Source organism: Cygnus olor, chromosome 6, assembly GCF_009769625.2.
Source record: "Cygnus olor isolate bCygOlo1 chromosome 6, bCygOlo1.pri.v2, whole genome shotgun sequence".
NCBI lineage: Eukaryota > Metazoa > Chordata > Aves > Anseriformes > Anatidae > Cygnus > Cygnus olor.
In genome coordinates this window covers 30581789-30600646 of record NC_049174.1, presented here as the reverse complement: position 1 = coordinate 30600646, position 18858 = coordinate 30581789, and the positions used below count along the sequence as shown (strand labels likewise).

The 18858-nt window shown below is 40.2% G+C and overlaps 2 protein-coding genes across 6 annotated transcripts; one reads left to right on the top strand and one right to left on the bottom strand.

The window, feature by feature from the left end:
- Positions 1-766: 766 nt before the first annotated feature.
- CEP70 (centrosomal protein 70) lies at positions 767-12480 on the bottom strand. Of its 3 annotated transcripts, XM_040561173.1 has the most exons (16): positions 12342-12480; positions 11757-11856; positions 11477-11600; positions 10972-11152; positions 10482-10651; positions 9233-9292; positions 8456-8555; positions 7973-8061; positions 7278-7352; positions 6058-6160; positions 5238-5408; positions 4448-4594; positions 3744-3912; positions 2299-2413; positions 1362-1441; positions 767-974 (listed from the first exon to the last, which is right to left on the bottom strand). In XM_040561173.1, exons 1-16 carry the CDS (start codon positions 12348-12350, stop codon positions 913-915), a joined length of 1755 nt encoding a protein of 584 aa, XP_040417107.1. In that variant the 5' UTR covers positions 12351-12480; the 3' UTR covers positions 767-912. The 3 variants fall into 3 exon arrangements, 2 of the variants coding, with proteins under 2 accessions (XP_040417107.1, XP_040417108.1); XM_040561174.1 differs by lacking the exon at positions 11757-11856 and having other exon boundaries at positions 12342-12439; XR_005820953.1 differs by lacking the exons at positions 767-974; positions 1362-1441 and having other exon boundaries at positions 3744-3995; positions 12342-12448.
- An 11-nt stretch (positions 12481-12491) lies between these two features.
- FAIM (Fas apoptotic inhibitory molecule) lies at positions 12492-18709 on the top strand. 3 transcript variants are annotated; one of them, XM_040561177.1, is made up of 5 exons: positions 12492-12606; positions 14978-15113; positions 15484-15712; positions 17019-17068; positions 17957-18709. In XM_040561177.1, the coding sequence occupies exons 2-5, from the start codon at positions 15003-15005 to the stop codon at positions 18104-18106; spliced, it is 540 nt and encodes a 179-aa protein (XP_040417111.1). In that variant the 5' UTR covers positions 12492-12606; positions 14978-15002; the 3' UTR covers positions 18107-18709. The 3 variants fall into 3 exon arrangements, with proteins under 3 accessions (XP_040417111.1, XP_040417110.1, XP_040417109.1); XM_040561176.1 differs by lacking the exon at positions 12492-12606 and adding an exon at positions 12648-12733; XM_040561175.1 differs by lacking the exon at positions 12492-12606 and adding an exon at positions 14325-14347.
- Positions 18710-18858: the final 149 nt, after the last annotated feature.

Below are 18858 nucleotides of genomic sequence, written 5' to 3'. Positions count from 1 at the left end.
ATCATAAAGGTTTTAGTTTGTGATGCCTTAACATGTTTTGTTCTCTGTTACATCTCTCTTACATTTCAACATCTCATAAGCCTTGATAGTAAAGCATTCTGCCTGAGGACCAGCAGAGTTTTGTAAAACTAAGCTTTATTAATAGTGGAGCAAAATATACCAAAATATTTTTTGAAGCTTGGTGTATTTGTTTGTTTACAATAAACTTTGAAATGTCTTGCTTAAGGAAACTGAACTATGCCCTTCTGTAGAATATGAACATGGTAACTTCAACTGCATGCTAGGCAAAAAAAACATAAGTCACCACCTGAAGTAGGTTTAAAATATTTTCAGGCTAGATTACATGAGTTCAGCCTGTCTCAAGCCATAACCAGAAACAACACTGGCTGAACAGCTGTTTGCAGCACCAAGCAGGAAGCCTGAAATCATGTAAGTACTTGAAAAGAGGATAGTCACTAACTCAAATCCCAAACTTACCTGAAGAGGTAAGCAGTATTTTTAAAATAAGCTCTCCAACCAACCAAGGTAATGATGGAAGTGTCGCTGTTAAGGCAGTTAGAGCATCTGTACCTCATACTTACCCTTTTGAGCGCAGCTGGTACAGTCAGTGATTTTGTTTGTTTTCTGGTTTTGTGCTGGGTTCAGTTTCCTAGATCAGTACAGTGCCTGTGGGTTCTCTCTCTGGGACTGAGCAGACCAGTTGTTCGTCATTATTTAAATTTTTCTTAAACTGACCATGAAACGAGAATTCAGAGAAATGAAGGAATGCAGTGGCAAAGCCAAATTTTTATTTATGTCAAAAAAGTGTGAAGCTTCATTAGGGTAACAGAGATTGGAGGTAGCTGTAATGGTATTCATCAACAGGCCCCTACAGGGTTACGTAAGTCTTCCTAGAACAGACCAGCCTAACTCTTAACTAGCTGCCAATTTCAAGTTTTGTACAGTAGGTAAAATATCATCCAGGTTACTGATCTCTGGAACAGAATGAAAAGCAAAATGGTAAGACACGTACATAGAACACCTTCAAGTACAGCCAAAACTCTAGCTTAAATGTTAGAAATACAGCTAGTGAGCAAAAAGTACTACAGGGGATAAACTCCTCAAACCTTTTAATGTTTTTAGATAAAAATTAGTTTATGAGTAATGCAACTGAATGTAAATCAGCCCCATTTTCAATGAAAACAAACCTATGTCAGCCACTTTCTCAGGAAAGAGTGAGAGTGAGGCAAAAGTTAGCACCTTTTGTCATACTTTGTGTTTTGCTGCACACCAGGAGTAAACAAAATAGGTGTTGGCTATTTAAAGTCTTAGGAGGAAGCTTTGGCATGAAGATAATTACAGCTGTTGCAAATATTACTCACCTAGAAGACGGAGCAAATCTTGAATGAGAGCTTGAAATGGTGGAAAGAAGCACTCGTGTTCTTCTAGCTTATTGATTATACTGAAATTTGTAAATAATATCAGATCAAAAGATGTAAGACCATTTTAAGCTCACTCTGTTGGCTGCTTTGCCATACTGTGTCATTACTTGCTGAAAGCACTGCTACTTAGTAGGATATAAATGCATCTACACCAAAAATGCATTCTCAAGTTCTGAAACCTGCAGCCAGCAACTGTTAATTGTCAAAAGATTCTCTCTAATTTCACTATTTCTGCCCTATATACATCTTTCATTTCCTCCTGACATAGCACCATGTAACTTTTGGATGGGAACAGTACCCCGTGTATGCTAAATATACTGCTTGGGGGTGGCTGACGTAACTGCTTCAGAGGTGGAGGCAAGGAATATTTTACAAGCAGCTCATCTCTAGTTAGAATTGTGAGAAGCATAGAGAGGTTGAGGGAGTTAGTACTGTCACATTATTAACTGTGTCAAATTTACTGCTGCAAGTAATCTTTTTGAACATTTGCATAGCACGTTCTCAATGCAGGCTCTCACAATTTGTTACCACGTGTATGTTCTCAGCTGTTGAAGATGAGAATAAGATTCGTCCAGTTCCCAACATACTTGTAGGAAGTTTGAGGCATACATTCTCTCAGCAACTAATACATGTCAGCATTACACTTGAAGCCTTGCAACGCTTTCAGCTCCCCACCAACATGCAGTAGTTGCTGTGTCTCCTCATGAAACACAGTTCCATGTAGGATAGTAGTAATTGAGTCCTTAACTGTCACAGCTCCCTGATTTTGAAACAAGTGACTAAAGTAAAGTCACTTTCAGTATCAGACTTAGACAGGTCTCTCAATTAGCAAGTTTGATGTTTGAAGAACTGTCACAGATGGAACAGCCCTAAATACCTGTGAATGTCTTGGGTCCCCAGCAGCTGCTGTACCTGCTCAGTCACATTCTCGTTAATGATGTCACACAGTTTCCCAACAGTATCCACTACCACAGTGGGCGGAACTGAACTATCTGGAAAACAAATATTCATGTTTCTGGTAACAGTCAAAACAGGAAAATAAGCCGTAATTCAACTCTTAAAAGTACCCAGATTTTATTCAGCTTTCACCCATCTTGGTGTAAGAGTTTCATCATTCACAGAAAGCGAAGTGCCTATGTTCAGAAATAAACTAATGTTACTGGGATGAGGGAATCTCTCATTAATCCTTTAGTAGCTAAGCACTTGTCAGAGCTGTCCGTTCCCACAATTGAAATAGTCCTGAAGTCTTCCCTACACTGTCAGTGGAAAGCAGCCAACCGAAATTATACAGAGAGAAGTTATTCATTAGGCTCCTGTAACACGACAGAAGTGCACTATAGGGGGCTAGGCCAACCAGGAACCTGCTCATTCACACTTTGTGAATAGCCAGAACTTGTTTGGGTATTGTTTTTACCTGCCTTGACTACCCTGATGACAGGTAACAGGCTCCTTGTCCTTCTCTCACTCAGTTTCAGAACTATTTGTGGAGGAGGTATCTGCTGAGCTCCGTTGCTTTGTGACTTTTAGGGAGACGAGAAGCCTCCTCAGCTCCTGTGCTGGTGGCAGGCAGGAAGCCTGCTGCTCTTTTTGACTGAAGCTCTGAAGACCTTAGTCCAGGAGCCTTGCCCTCTGGCTGTACACCCTGCAGCACAGCCAAGCCTTTAAACCCCTGAGCTCAGGGAAAATTAACAGCTGCTGCTCTACAGAAATACAAAACCAGAAGAGAATGGGCACCTGGAGGTAACTACTGCAGGCTTCTGAGTACTGGCACTTAGTTCCTAACATTCAACAACACAAGTGGTTTTTTAAAAAACAAAAACAAGCAAACAAACAAAAAACTTTAGGAGCATTAGAGGTAAGTTCCTGAGAACTGGACATACTTACCCTTGAATGAGTTACTGAGGAGAAATATATAGCAAAGGTTATATAGGTAACAGCTGTTCCAAAATAATTAAAAAAAAAAACAAAAAAAAACACAACACCATTCTTAACTTATTATTCAAGTAGAGAGTGGAAGATAATCAAGGAGAATTATTAAGTGAGTGCACATGAAACGGAACTATGGGGAAAAAAAAAACATTTCAATTTCATGTTATTCCCTTCTCCTGCCTCTCTGGTATTTCTCAGTAGCTCCTAAAGGCTTACAAGTTTTTGCCAACTCCCAATTAACTGACAGCCTGTTTTTATGTTTCAGTGAAGAATACACCTAGTTTTCTCATTACTCAGCAGCTCAACATATCCTCTGTACAGAGCTGGCCTTTCACCTATCTTCTGTTTCCCTTCGGAAATAGTCTGAACAAAAGCCAGGCGGTAAGCCTTTACCTAGTTCCAGGAGCTCGTGGAGATTTCTCATAGCGTTGGTCAGTTCCCCCAGTTTTGTGTAAACCTCATTCATTCGTGGATAAATGCCATTCAGAGAATTCACATCAAACAACTTCTGGAAGTGAGAGATTATTGCATACAGTGCTGGTAAGGATGGCGTCTGGCTGTTCTGTAGTAAGCAGAAAGAGTAAGTTGTCGGTGCTGTTGCTTAGCAAGGATTCTTCTAAACCAATAAACATTCTTAGAAGTAGTCTGTGAAGAAAAGCAGGTGTTAACTTCCCTTATTAAGCAAGGCATTTCAAATACTCTTAAATCTGAAGAGTTATATTGAAGAGGGTTTTCAGACACAGATATCCAGCAAACCAAAAATATTCCTTTAAAAAAAAAAATGCTTTTGAAAGTTTTCTGTTGCTTATTATGTCTGTTTATGTATTCTCAATGCTGACAGAGAGAAACAGACGTAACAGGATAATACCCAAGACTACAGGGCAATGCAAATTCATCATTGGCCATATGACTTTGATTAAAGCAGTCTTCCCCAGGGTGAATTTATCCATTATGTTAAAATAGTCTCTGACTATTGAACATCTTCACTCAGCTATTTCCTAAACTCCACAGGGCTTTGAGATGCACAGGTCTAATCAACATGCAAAGAATGCATTTAAGTACGTAATTTTTGTTTATAGGACTCTGGTAACAATTACCTTTTCCTTGTTTTCTATTTCTTCCAAAACTGTATCTACTATGAACTGAAGGTCTTGAACTCGTATGGATTCTCTGTTTTCCTGGGGATCTGTGGTGTGCCAGGGCACCAGTTCCAGAGTCAGTTTTCTCAACGACCTGTGTAAATCCTTTTAAAAGGGAGGAAGGACAGCTTATTATAGTAACTGCCTAGGGTTGCTTTTACTACAGAAAGGGGCTGATCCTCTGTTTCTCATACACAGAAGTATTTCAGTTTTAGAAACAGCAAGGTCTTAGTTTTCATGGAATTTAAGCAGAGTTCCTTGTTTACATTCTTTGAATTAAAACAAACACTGATATTCTGAAAGTGAAAATACGTCATATATTACTGCTTCAGTGAAATAAGAAGTACTGGTCACAGAAAGCTTGGTTTTAAACAAGATCACTTCAATTGTATTTAAATCAAAAAGTTACTGTTCTGGTAAGGCAAAAGGGAGAGAGAGAGGATGCGTCATCATTTATGTGCCAAATACAAAAACTCTAAAGCCTACATGTGGTCCTAGGGACTCAGCCAGTGAACAAAAACATTTACGTGATATACACAGCAGAATACATCTGGCCTGCACGTTTTTCACTTTACTATGTTTTACAGTAGTGTGTATTTTTAAAACTTTCTGCTGTCCGTTTAATACCAAGTCAGACAACAACAAAGGCTACGCACACACACAAAAAAGACCTATGTATAGGGAAGCACTGAGGGGGTCATCAGCAGATTAAAGGAAGCATATAAAGCCAAGCTTGATAGTGCCTTACCTTTAGGGCCATTAGCTGATCTGCCCACATTTCTATAGTGAGCGGAAGGTGCTCAAATCCACATTCCTGTCCGTTCTCTTTGACATAATTTTGCACTGGCCCTTTGCTGCGCCTATATATTAACGGAGGAGCTCTTGGACTTCTTATGATAGAATCAATATTGGACAACACCTTCAATACAAAAAAAAAGTTGTTATAAAATGTTGTATTTGAGCAATAAAATCTCTCACCATTAGAATCATGATCATCTAAACATCATAAACATCTCCAAAAAGTTACTATTGATGAATTTTATAGATGCATTCAATATACAATAGAGTCAAAAGCTTTAAAATGTGCTAGCTAGAAGATATATGAAAGTAATGCAAATAAGATTTCCCACTGAGAGATATTTGATGTTTATCTCCTTGCAACATTGTTACCTCCAGTTTACATTTTACTAAGTTTGACTGTATTTGCTCTTTCTTTATTCAAGGAGAAATAAAAGCTACAATCTCCTCAGGCATTTTTAGAACCATAACATAAGGATATGATTTACGCATGAGCTTGATCAGATACCCTTTCCTAAAAAGGCTATGGACTAAATCATTGATTTGGTGTTTACCAAGCTAGTCTCTGCTTTTTTGCTGTATTCTCAGGTAGTTTACGCTAAGCCCACATTAACCGCCATATGCAGAACATTACACGTTATGTACAGGGCTTTACATGAACTCTTTCATTCGAAATAGCAAGCTTCAGTTTACATAGTTAAACAAAACTAATTTATTATATTTCATTATGAAAGTGCTAGATACACACAGTACAGACGAAATTTGCATACCTGTAAGTACTGCTGGCTAACTGCCTGCAGCTGGTCCGCTCCTGCAATACTCTCAGGTTCTTTCTTTCCTTCTGTTCCTTCTCCGATACCACTCCCTGAAGACCTACATGCCAAATGCATACAGCAGGTTACACACGGAGCCTTAGCAGGAGATACAACATTCAACTGGATTAAAGAACCAGGAATGTAGCACATATACTTACACCTAAAAAGTGGAGTCTCCATTTTATAATGCCTGCCAATACCATTCCATCAAACTGAACTAGCTTAAGAATATAATAGCTAATGTAAATATCAGAAATTTATCTTAAGTCTCCAGGCTGATGTTATACCAGACTGCATGCTAACGTAGAGGGGACAATACTAGATGTGCAGTTGTTACTAGAAGTTCGACAGTGGCTTTAGAGCTGAAACCCAGAATTTTACTCAAAATAGTCAAATTGTATGCCCAGTTATCTACTTCTGCATGAACATCTTTCTTGCCTTACTATATATAACTCACTACCCTTCTTGTCAATTCTAAGGCGAATTTCAGTCTAAAACTGCTGTCTAAATCATACCCAATGCATGAGAGAAAAGATCATTTAAACATACACAATGTAAAATGAAGAACCAAACATTTTTAAAGTAATGTCTTTTCTAGATTACATACCGTGCTAAAAAATATGTAGCATTCAATATACATGTGCAAAAACAATTAAGTGAAATTCCAGATCAAGACACTTTGTCAACACTAGATGTCTAAAACCTTTAGTGTATTTTCTTAGCAATGTTCAAGAAAAAGAGAAAAAAATCTAAGTAAATTTCTAAGGGCAATATGGACATAACCTCATGTAGCTGCAACGGTTTGCCAACTCTCATAATACTCTCTCGTTCACAGTCCACAGCACAACCAGTAACTTGCTTTGGAGCTCACAGAAGCAGCAAACACCACCGTTTGCTCCTGCCCATATTGCCTATGGGAGCGCTCAAATCCCAAAAGACAAAATGAAATCACAAGGACGCACTGCTGTGCCCCCACTTGGGCACCACGCCATCACTTCCTGAATCCACAGGGTGTCTTCAGAGATGCACAAGCGTTTGCTGCCCATAAACCTGGCTCTAGGGAACGGTGATAAGGTACACGCTTTACAAGCTGTTTTCTACGTTACAGATTGCAGAGTATCTTTGCCTTTAGAAGTTCAGAGGATTCATGGAAGTTGCTGAAGAAAAACACTTACTGGATAGTTTTCTTTAAAATTTTCTCTAGTTTCTTCACTCGGTGCTTGTAAAGTTTTAATTCCTGTGCGGTAGGTCTGTTGGAAAGAAAAAGGTCCATATTATTTATACGTCTTGCAGTTGAAGGCAACCATAAAACTCAGCCAAGTGAAAAAGTAAGAAAGCTCTGCCAGTGCCGTATCATTCTGGAAAGGAAATTCTACAGCATTTCTGCGTGGCTGTAACTGTAATGCAGATAGAGAGCACCACCAAAAACCACTTCTGCTGGCTCAGGCTTTCTTACTAAGGCGGTCTGCATCTCTACGTTGACCAGCAGGTTTTAAAGTGGAAATCAGGCTTAGCAGTAATGCTATTAGTGGAAAGACTACGTTTTTGTGAGCGTTCTGGATCAGCCAGCTCACAAACCCAGGCTGTACTCGCGCACATTTTTACTGCTTTTGCTAAATAAAGTGCAAATATCAATGCAATTGTCCAACACAATGCACTGCACAGTAATAGCTGTTATTATTAACCCCGTAGGGAGGGCAGGTTGATTGTTGCCGCCCTATTAGAATATGAATTCTTTTACAAATTGCTTTTAAAGTCAGATTTCACACTATGCTATGCTTTTACAACTGCTGGTGCTTTCAATTTCTGTCTTTGTAAAACAAAGTCTACTGAAGTGCCTTTACAAAGGATGATATGTATCCTTTCTCACCTTGTTTCCAAATCTTTCCTGAGATTTACGTTTTCAAGCAAAAGCTGTTCATTCCTGGCTTTTGTTTCAACGAGCTGATTCTGGAAAGACTGCAACATAGACTGCGTTATTTATTTCACTCATTCCACAATAACAAGCTCGAACACTTTAACGTACGTATGTGTTAAGAGAGGTTCCCGTTTGCCTTACATAGCAAGGCAGCATGGATGAGGAAATAGCCAACTAAGATCAAGAGCCTGCTGGAGGAGACCACAGGTGGAGAACCTGTGATTAAAGAGGTCTTTGCAGTGCTCAGCAAAGACTCACAATATAGCACTGAATCTTTGCATAAACAGATTAAGATGGTGAACCCTGCCCAGAGAGTTTACAAACCATGAAGACAAGAACAAGCAGATAGAAATCAAAGACACATCTATTTCTGTGTGGATCTTCAGGGGTTACCATTTAGAGATCTGCATGGACTTATTCTTAGCAGTTCCATACCGTCAGCAGTGCTCTATAATTAGGAGTAGCATCCAGATTTAAAAACTCTTCTTTGCTTTTTACTTCTCTCTGTACATGATCTTCATCTTTTTTATATTGCCTATTAGGAAGAATAAACTCTCTCAGTTTATTGCAATTCAATTACCTCAAAGCTCTAAGTTGGTTTAGTTAGCAGTTACGTATGATAATGCTTCCATAAACTGAAAAATAATCAGAATAGAAATTTTGCCCTAAGAGCCACTGCTCTCCTCTCTCTTACTCTGTGAAGCTGTTTCATCTACTAATTGAGTACACTTACTCCTCGAGAGAAATTCCAGTACGAGCAAGTCCCATTTCAGCTTTCAAGATAATAATCTCAAATTACAGGAATGTCTCTCAGGTATCTGCTGGTTGCTCTGTATCATGCAGGCACCACGATGGAGCTAAGAAGCTGGAGCCTTTTTCCACCCCCCCCCCCATTCGAGGGAGCACAGCTAATGCAGTAGTTCTTCCCGTAAACCAGTGCAAGAAGGGAAGAGGAAACCCAACCAAAGGCTTACAGCTCAAGTGGCTAAATACACCACGTTCCTAGCTGTACTGGCCTCCTGACCTAGCAGCTGCTTAGACTAACTGGCAGTTATTCCCAGGATGAATCCAAACTTCCAAGACCATTAGAGTCCCTTGCTATTTCTTACATGCTAGCAACATCTGGAACATAGAACATTTACAAGTTTTAAGAGCAGTAAGCAGAAGGAAAACTTTGAGCAGTTGGAACACAAGGCATTACATGAGACTTACCTTAGCTCCTTTTTCATTTGATTAATTTGAGATTCATAGTAATCAATTAGACAAAGAAACCTGGAAAAAAAGGAAAAAATGTTATCATGATTTTCAGATCTTCTAAAAAAGAAAAATAAATCGTGTCTGAAAGATACTGTAACCAACCCATAGGAAGAGGACAGCTTGCACAACTGCACTGTGTTTCAGAAGTGACTGCATCAAACAGTAGGTTCTCCCTCATATCAAAGAGTCAGTTTTCCAAAAAAAAAAAAAGAAACGTAGAGACATTAACCCTGTATTAGACTCAAAGTATTAAAATTACTCAAGACAAGACAAAAGCTAAATCCTTCTGACAGCTTCCTCACCTTGTGCCTATGTGTACCCAGCATGCTTAACAGCATGGCACACTCCTCAGTTCTAGGGCTGCAGTGACCAGATCGTAGGGTCCCACATAACCCAAGAAACCATCTCCAAAGAAACTTCAAGTGATTTCTAGAGCTTCACTTTCTAAGGAGTGGTTGCAAGAAAATAAAGCCACAGAAAACTGGGCAGCTGTGCCATTCCTCTTGAGCCACTCTGTGATTTTCTGTTTTGAAGATACAGGTGAGAAAACCCAGGGAACCAAATTCAGTGAACCTTTTTCTGATTTAGTGAGGGCACAGCAAGAAAAAGTCAGAGGCGCACACACAATCCCTTTGAAATTCTTCCTACGTTAACGTTACTAGCCAGACCTGGATGACCCAGCTACACCAGCACAACTAAGTGACAGATAAATGAGGCCTAAAAACTATCTAATCTCTGATTATAGTAGAGAGATAGAAATTCTATTCAATGAGACATATGCTTAGAATATTTTCAGAACTTGCAAAAAAGTACCTGGGAACCCTTATAGCATGCCTGCAGTTAGCAGTTGCAAAGACTGCTTTCCCAGACTGTTTCTTAAATTTACATTTTAAAACCTTAAATCCCAGAATGAAATCACCCTAGCAGATGCTGAATTTCCAGAGTAAATCATTCTTCTCTCTTTGCTGACACCTAGCGTATGCAGTGGCTGAGAATTTTTACTTTTTGCCATGGATTTATCCAGCTCACATTTATCATGCAACAACAAATTATTGCATTAATGTACCTTTACAAGGCTTCATATTTCAGCTTGCACTCCTCAAGTATCCAGCTTTCTTCATATAAGTATCAAGAACAGTTATTCTAAAATATGTTTCTTCATTTAATGCTACAGATCATTTGCCAATACAAGAAAATTTCTTACTGCTGATCTAGAAGCGACTTGGGAGCTCTTTTGCAAAACCGGCAAAACATCTTGGTTTGAGTGGCAACACGCTGCTGCTCCTCCATCCCAGCTTTGCATAGCTCCTTCTGCAAACGGGCAATAATTTCTTCCTGTTCTTGCAGCTTTTCTTGTTGCTGTTGATATTTTGACTGTGAAGAGATTAGAGGAGCATTCTGAAATTATTCTAATTTGCACACTGGAGATGGTGCTCTACTAGCCCAAGTAGCACTTGGTCCTAAGGAAGCTTAGTACTCGCTTTTTAGACATACTGAAGAGGCAGTGGAAAAAGGGTTCATATTTTTTTCCAATTTATTATAAGAAAATGCTTCATGAAATGTAAAATCTTACCAATAAATAAATGTACTAACTCTGACACAAGACTCACGTTTATCTTGACCTATGTAAATATTTCTAGTGTTTTCAAAAGAAGTCAAAAGTTTGAGTCCTCAGACAGTACTATGTGAATTACCTGTGAGACCTGCTGATCTTTTTGAAGTTCTTTGACTTGATTCTGTTGCTGGCAAACTTTAGCTATCGTCTCATCTTCCAGCTGACAAATTTTTGATTTAATGTTTTTCACCACGTTTTCCAACTCATTAGCCCGTTGTTCTTGTCGAGATGCCCGACCTCGTTCCTGTCGTATCTCATCTCTAAAAAGATAAATCCTTGATTTAAATTAAACTCATTTCACTAAATACAGTGAAGGATGCGCAGGACTGACAAATGTTATCTGATGACACCCAGTAATAGCCTACGGCAGCAGATACAGTAAATATGCTGCTGTGGGACAAAGCAGCAGATTAAATAACACAAAAAACTCAAGCAGATCTAGGCCAACATTGCTACATGCTGGACAAAAATCTCAGGGAAAAGGTCTCAGGCCTCAGGTGTGACGAGCTCCACCTGGCAGAGCATGGGCACTGACAGCGCTTTTGCTCTGCATTAGCGAGTAAATTCCTTCCGCCGCATCTCACCTAAGATTACGATTAGCCTCCATGAGGCCTTGCATCATCCTCTGGTGTCGGTCGGTGTCTTCCACCAATGTTGTTAATGCAAGCCTTATTCCCAGAGAAGACTGAGTATCTATGACAATCATATCTGGAAAAATACAGAATAAGCAAACTCTTAGCAAAAGGCTTTTAATAACTGAAGAAGATACTGTATCACCGCTACCATCTGGAAGTGATGGCTTTAGAAATACCTTATGAATTCAGGCTTAGTATACAAGAACTTGTAAAACTGGCGTTTCCTTACCTGATATGTTTCTGCTGTTTTGGGGGGCAGCAAGACTCACTGGTCTCAACCCATGCCGCATTAATAGCTTGTTTAAGTTTTCCCATTCGGCCTTCTCCTGCTACAGTTGGGAGAAGAGGCAAAAACCTGAATTCTGAAGATTAGCTCATGGCCTCCTATTCCTCTAGTTGTGCATACAGTGGAAGATACCCAATGCCCCCAAATGAAAACCAAAACCAACACAACAACAAAAGCACAAGAAGAAACGGACACACCATCACACCAAGCCACAAAAGCCACAGTTGCTCTAGGTGGACTTGCAACGCTTTCCAAAAAGATCCATAAAAAATACTGGGAAATAAAAGTACTAAACTGCACACAGACAATCTACGTTATTTTAATCACTGTTAGAAAAACACAAGACCAGGCCCCAAGCTCGGGCTCTCCCCTAGCTGCAGCGCCCCAGCCCAGCCCTGCCTCACCCCCTACCTCCCGGCCGGGCACGGCTTCTCGGGAGCCGTGCACCCGTTTTGCTTTGTGTTTTATTTTCAATTTTTTTGGTTTTCACCACCCGGCAGCCGAGACAGCCCGCGCTCACCCCGGTACCTCGGCCATGGCGAGGAGCGGCCGTTCCGGGTGCAAGGACCGGGGTCACGGCGGAGAGAAAGGGAAGAGAAGGAAGGGGTCGGGCAGCTGGGAGGGATGGCGCCGAGATGGAGGGCGGGCTCCGGAGGCTCCTGAGGCGATGGTGCCGGGGCCGGGGGTAACGTCCCGCCCGTTCGCCCGCCCGGCGGCCGTGACGGGAGGACAGGGAGGCGGGCGGCCGCCATTTTGAGGCGCGGGGCGGAGCAGGGAGCAGAGCCCCGCCGAGGTAGGATAGGGGCCATGCCGTGCCGTACCGGGCCGAGCACGGCTTCGGGTCCGGGTCCGGGTCCGGGTCCGGGTCCGTCTTTCCCTCCCTCAGGCACCGTCGTGGACAGGGCGGGCAGCAGCCGGGGGTGGGTTAGGACGGCTGCGGGGCCCGGGCCGCTGCCGTGCTGCGTTATCCAGGTGCCAAGAGCCCGTGCCATCAGCCACGGGCTGCTGGAGGAGCTGTGGAAACGTGGCTGTCAGGGTTTAATTGAAAAAGAAAGACCTTTAGCAATAAACTCTTATTTTTTCCTTCTGTACAGCGCGTTACAGAATGAGGGCAGGCTCTTGGCATGGTATCAGAGGTGCTTGAGGTGCTGGTCGAGATTTTTTGTGTGTATGTGTGTGGCTGGTGGGGGAGCCCTGCGCTCAGGGGTTCACATACCTCCTGCTGTACCATCGCCCGCTGCCCCTCACAGGAGCGGATTGGGTGGATTCCTCATGGAGACCTTATTTCTGCTTTATAAACCAAGTCCCTGCGTATACAGAAGTACATCCCGTTTGGGGCTGCTTACCTGATCAACGGGAAATGCCGTGGAATGATGCAGTCTTTACTTAGTACCATTTCATTTCATTCAAAACAGTAAATGATATTGAAACATTTTTTTTCAGTTTACGAACAGAATCGTTTAGCACTACTGACAAAAACATGAACAGTACTACAGCAGTGTTAAGGATGTTTTAAAATAGATACTTAAGGAGGTTTAATTTTAAGGGCATGCTTACCATTGTGCTGAAAAGAAACCCTAAAGCTTACAACCTTAATTAATTTTTCACTAGAAAGTACAATTATCAAAAATTCAGTTGTCACTTACTTTAATTATAGCTGTTGGTAACTAATAACTACATTGGGTTAGAGCAAAAGAACTTGCTTTCGAAGTCCGTTACGGTATTCTTAGGCTTGTGAAATGTGAAAGTAAGATTCCCTGACAACCGATGGGAGTTTCGTTATAGCTTGTGTGATTAGCAGCATAGTTGAGTCCTTTTCTTAACGTGGATAGCTTTAACACAAACTGATTTGGTTAGTAAAAGCAATAAATCAAAAATAAGCCAGCAGTGTTGTAAAACCACAGTCATTGTAAAAAACAAACAAAAAAAAACCCATTAAGTAAGAAACAAGCGATTTATCTGTGGTTAATGTAGCTGTTAGGACAGAATTGCCAAGTTGAATTGCTAATAACGATTGTTGAAAACTTCAGCGATGATTTAGAAAAACCAGCAGGTGGAAGTTGTTCTCATCTGCTATTTCAGTTCCCGGAGGTGGCAGTAGCCTCTAGTTACTGTTTGTGACTGAGGTGTGGAGGTCTGGCTTTAGTTCCTGCTCTGGTCAAGCTGTTTCCTTCAAAGCATTTGCTCGCAAGTCAGGCAAACCATTTTTCCATCAAAGAAGTGACAAAATTGTGATGTGCTACCAAAGGTAGAGTTAATTGCACATACTGATTTTGTAAATTAATACTTATATCTGCCTTTTTGTCCAAAAGGAAAAAGTGCATTACCACATATATTTCTGGTAGTGCATGACAGTTCATGACACTTTCAAAAATAACCATAACCTTACCTGGAGAAACAAGGAAAAATGAGTTCTCAGCGCTTTCCTGCTGCTATTCTGCTTTTCTTTTTTTCTTGCTGCTAGTTGGATTAAAAGCCGTTTTGGTTACTATGGCATCCCGCGAGGAGATTACTGTCTATGAAGATGAAGTAAGGTAAAATATCAGAACTGAGTATGAACAGCTTCTGGAAAGATATCCAACGTTCCAGCAGTCACTTATGACTATCTAAACTTCAGAAATCATTTAAATGGAGGGATATCTTTCCTGATCTCCTCCCCATGTGTGTTTGTGTGTGCAGAGTTGCATCTATAAATGATGTAGGTAATACTTACGAGAGATTACAGAGAAATTTGTTAAAACAGAGTAAATTATTATAATAGCTTAACTGGTCATCCCAACTATTTTTCAAGTTTAGAAGGCTAAAACAGTTTCTCAGAGACCAAATAAAATACTGCTTTTTAATACCTGCCAAGAAGTAATTGTCCAGGAACATCTGAGTTCTGAGTGCAACTTTTTAGCTATGCTGTCACCTGAAATGGATGTTTTAGAGGTTAGACGGATATATGTCTTTGTATGGTGTTTGTCAAAGTGAGTTTATTTACCTGTTTTTTGTGATATTTTTGTAAAATGTGAAAATGTAAGTAACTGTGTAAGCTTCGTCTTTCAAGTCTCATTTCACAGCTGTAAAAGGTGACTTGCCTGAAGCAGTGACACTTTGAACTGTAGTCATCAGTATTTGAACTCCTTCAATGACAATTAATTTACTTTGTTGTGTTTCCGTAGGTCTCGGTACAGCCGCTTGGAGAAGATGACAGACCTGGTGGCTGTTTGGGAAGTAGCTTTAAGCGATGGTATCCATAAGATTGAATTCGAACACGGGACCACTTCAGGAAAACGCGTCGTCTATGTTGATGGCAAGGTGAGATTGCTCTGTGCTCAAAATTCGCTGAGATACAGATAATATAAGTGCACTTCCATTCAAAAGTCATCTGAACAAACAAAAAATACTAATACATGCAAGTGAGGTATATTCAGTTGGCTAACTTTGCCTAAATTAATGAACTACATCATTTCAGTTAGTGTTAGGGTGTGAGTATTGATGAAGTGCTTTGCCATCCTTGGGCAGAAGCACTCTGTCCTCAGAAAATACTTCATATTTGTGCATTCTTAAAAAATATTAAGTACTGAGGAGCTGTTTCCTCAGTTCTGGTTCATTTTTTGTTAATACTTAAACATGTTTTCAGGTTTGTCCATTAATACCCAAGGTCTTTATTTTGTTTTTTCCACAGGAGGAAATACGAAAAGAGTGGATGTTTAAATTAGTGGGTAAAGAAACGTTTACTGTCGGAGTAGCCAAAACCAAAGCTACTATTAACATTGATGCAGTCAGTGGTTTTGCATATGAATATACTTTGGAGATCAATGGAAAAAGCCTCAAGAAATATATGGAGAACAGGTCAAAAACAACAAATACTTGGGTACTGAGCTTGGGTGGTACAGACTATAGAATTGTTCTAGGTAAGTAAATACTGAATAACTTCATGTTGCTGCCTTCAAATAAACTTGTATGCACTTAATAACTGAAAATTAAGAGAAAGCATAGTTCAATGGCTAGCACTATCGGAGAGAAAAATCCTGAGTGGTCTGGAACTTTAGAATTAGATGCCGATGACAGTCAAAAATAGCAGTCTTGTCAGGTCTGTGTGAGCCTGCTGTTAGTTTTCTGTTCTGCAGCACCGTTGTTAACTAGGTAACCAGTTAACAATGCTTTCCTTTCAGAAACCATAAGCCAAAGTCAAGGAGTCTTTAACTGAAGAAGTATAACGGTGTTACTCTTCATTTTTTGATAAATTAATTGGCATGCTATTTTTTGCAACACTTTTTAAATACAAATTCAATCTAAAATTTTCAGATAATGCTTTTTCACTTTCTCAGCAGCAGGGCAGTACATTTATTTTCCTTCACCCCCCTTTCCAAAATACATTATAAGAAGACAGGTGGGAGGGATCCACTGAGGAATTTGTCCATGGCATCTAGTGGGAAAACTTCCCCTTAGGTATTGCTGGATACAAGAGATACTGGGCTCTGATTTCTTCCTAAGCCTAAGGACAGAATGAACGGCCCCAAGGTGAAGATGTTGAGGGGAAGAAAGGCAGTTTTAATGACAGAGATAACCTGGTCTCCTCAAAGACTTTTTAATTTCCCTATACTTACTTAAAAGGCAAGCAATATTCAACTCTCTGTTGACGGTCTGTGGGCAACAGTGTTGGTAATGTGAATTCTAGAGCAACATAATTTAGGAGGATCTGCTGGGAAAAGTAAAAATACACGGTTTCAAATGAAAATAAGATTCATATTTAAAGTGGTACTCGAGTTTTCAAAGGGATTTTGAGAATACAAACAATTTTGTGGATGTTAAATAATGCTGGTTTTAAGCCTATCTGGAAAAAATGTTAGCTTCATTGAATAAACAGTACTCAAATAAATAGCACAAATTACTTCATTTTTGTTTTCAAATTTTTCTGTTTAAGAATGTCAGAACATCGCTTACAATATTGAGAGCAATGCAGTGTTAACAGCCAGGGCTAGAGAAAGGTAAAAATGTGTATTCTTAGCAAAAGTAGTTTGCCCATTGATGGCAGAGCCTCCCATCTGTCCGATGTTAGAACAAAGTCGTAGCTCAGGTACTATGGTTAATTAGGAATTTGTTTGGGGAAGTAAAAGTAACATACAGTAAATTTTTAAAATTCTTAGATCTCCCTGTCTGTGGGGGGAGGAGGGAGAATCTTGTTCTTTTTACTTTTTGTTCTCCTTTCCTTCACAGAAAAGGACACTATGGACGTGTGGTGCAACGGTAAAAAAATGGAAACAGCGGTACGTGATCATTCCCAAAGGCTTTTCCTAGGCTGTGGCTGTATAACCAAAGCTGACCAAAACAAGCCACAGCACGTATCCGTAACGTGCTAGCTAAGCCACAGCGAGGAGCACGGCACTGCAACAGGGAGTATGAGCATACATCGAGATAGACAGTGTGCTATTGTCTGTCCTGAACTTCCTTCACTGTATTTTATAACCGAGAACATTTTATATCCTGACTTAACTGTTAAGATGCCAAAAGTCTATCCATGAAAGGATAAACAATGCTTTACACTTTTTAGACAAATCTGGGTCAGTTGTCCAGGGTTTTTAGGGAGAACACTTACAGGGGAGTGGGAGGGACTCAAGTTTGACACAGACTCTAGAACCACCTCATCCAGACCTGCTCTTGGTAGTGGTGACTGAGAGCTGCACACCTGTATTCTTTTATGGCTGGTGATTTTGGTCAATCTAGAGATGGTCCCTAACATTTTGGGCTTAGGTAATTTTGTTGGAACAAATAAAATCTTCTTGCCACACCAGCATTAATGTGTAGAGCAGATGAACCGTTAAAAGGCTTCATGCATTTGGTGCCTTTATTTTGTGATGGTTCTCACTATCTAGGCTTCCCCATCCTCGAAGGATGTGCTTTCTCACCAGGGCTCACAAACTCAAACTTTTCCATTTCTGTTTATGTGAAATCTTGATTGTCATTTACACAAATCTTTAACTGGCAGTCTGACAAAGCTGCATCTGCGATTCTGCAGCATTCTTCAGCAGCTACCCATGGCTACTCTAATTACAGGAGCTACAAGTGGTCGTGACCTTGGAAACAGTCTGATGCACTGAGCTTTTATTCTTACCGAAATACCACGTCTGTTTTTATTCTTGTCTCCTTTCTCCCAGGGTGAATTTGTAGAAGATGGGACTGAAACTCACTTCAGTGTTGGTGACCACAGCTGTTACATTAAGGCTGTCAGTAGTGGAAAACGAAAGGAAGGAATTATTCATACTCTTATTGTGGATGACAGAGAAATCCCAGAGGCTTTGGAGTAGCCTCTACTTAACCGATGGCTGTAGGACTAAGATCAGGAGTTTCCGATTACTGTGGTAATTATTTGAATAAGAGGCATTTGGATAATGCCCTCACTAATATGCTTTACCTTTTGATTAGCCCTGAAGTGGTCAGGCAGTTGGACTCGCTGATCGTTGTAGGTCCCTTCCAACTGAACTGTTCTGTGTGTAGTACTTGGCACACCTAGTTTGTGCTGGGTTTAGTTTCTAGGTTCTGTACATGAAATCAGTCTTTTTGAGGACCAGATGAACACAACTGTATACAAGCTCTTACATTACCAGTTTTTTAAAAAAAGCTATCTAGAGAAAATACGCGACACTAAGTGCAGAGAGGGCAGGTGAACTTATGCAGAAATTACATACTAGGAAAAAAGCCTTGCTATAATAAAAAGCAAGCTTAATATTCAGTAAGATGCAATCCTTTAAACGCGTGTATTTGGAGGGAGAAGGCACATACTGAGCATTAGAATAAGCTGTTAAAGTTCTCTCAGTAATTACTCTTTTTCCTATTAAACTGACTTCCAGTGTTTTTCAGATGCTGTTAGGAAAATACTTACATAAATTAATAAAAAAGGTTATTAAAGGTTGGTACCAGTTCTTGCGTAACTGTATTCAAGTTGTATTGTGCTATGAAAACCGTTGTTTATCCAGAGTAGGAAGAAAGATGATATATTATGCAAAAAAGAAAAATCCCTAGGTTTTTTTGAAAACTGATGCTTGTTAGAAGTTTTTGT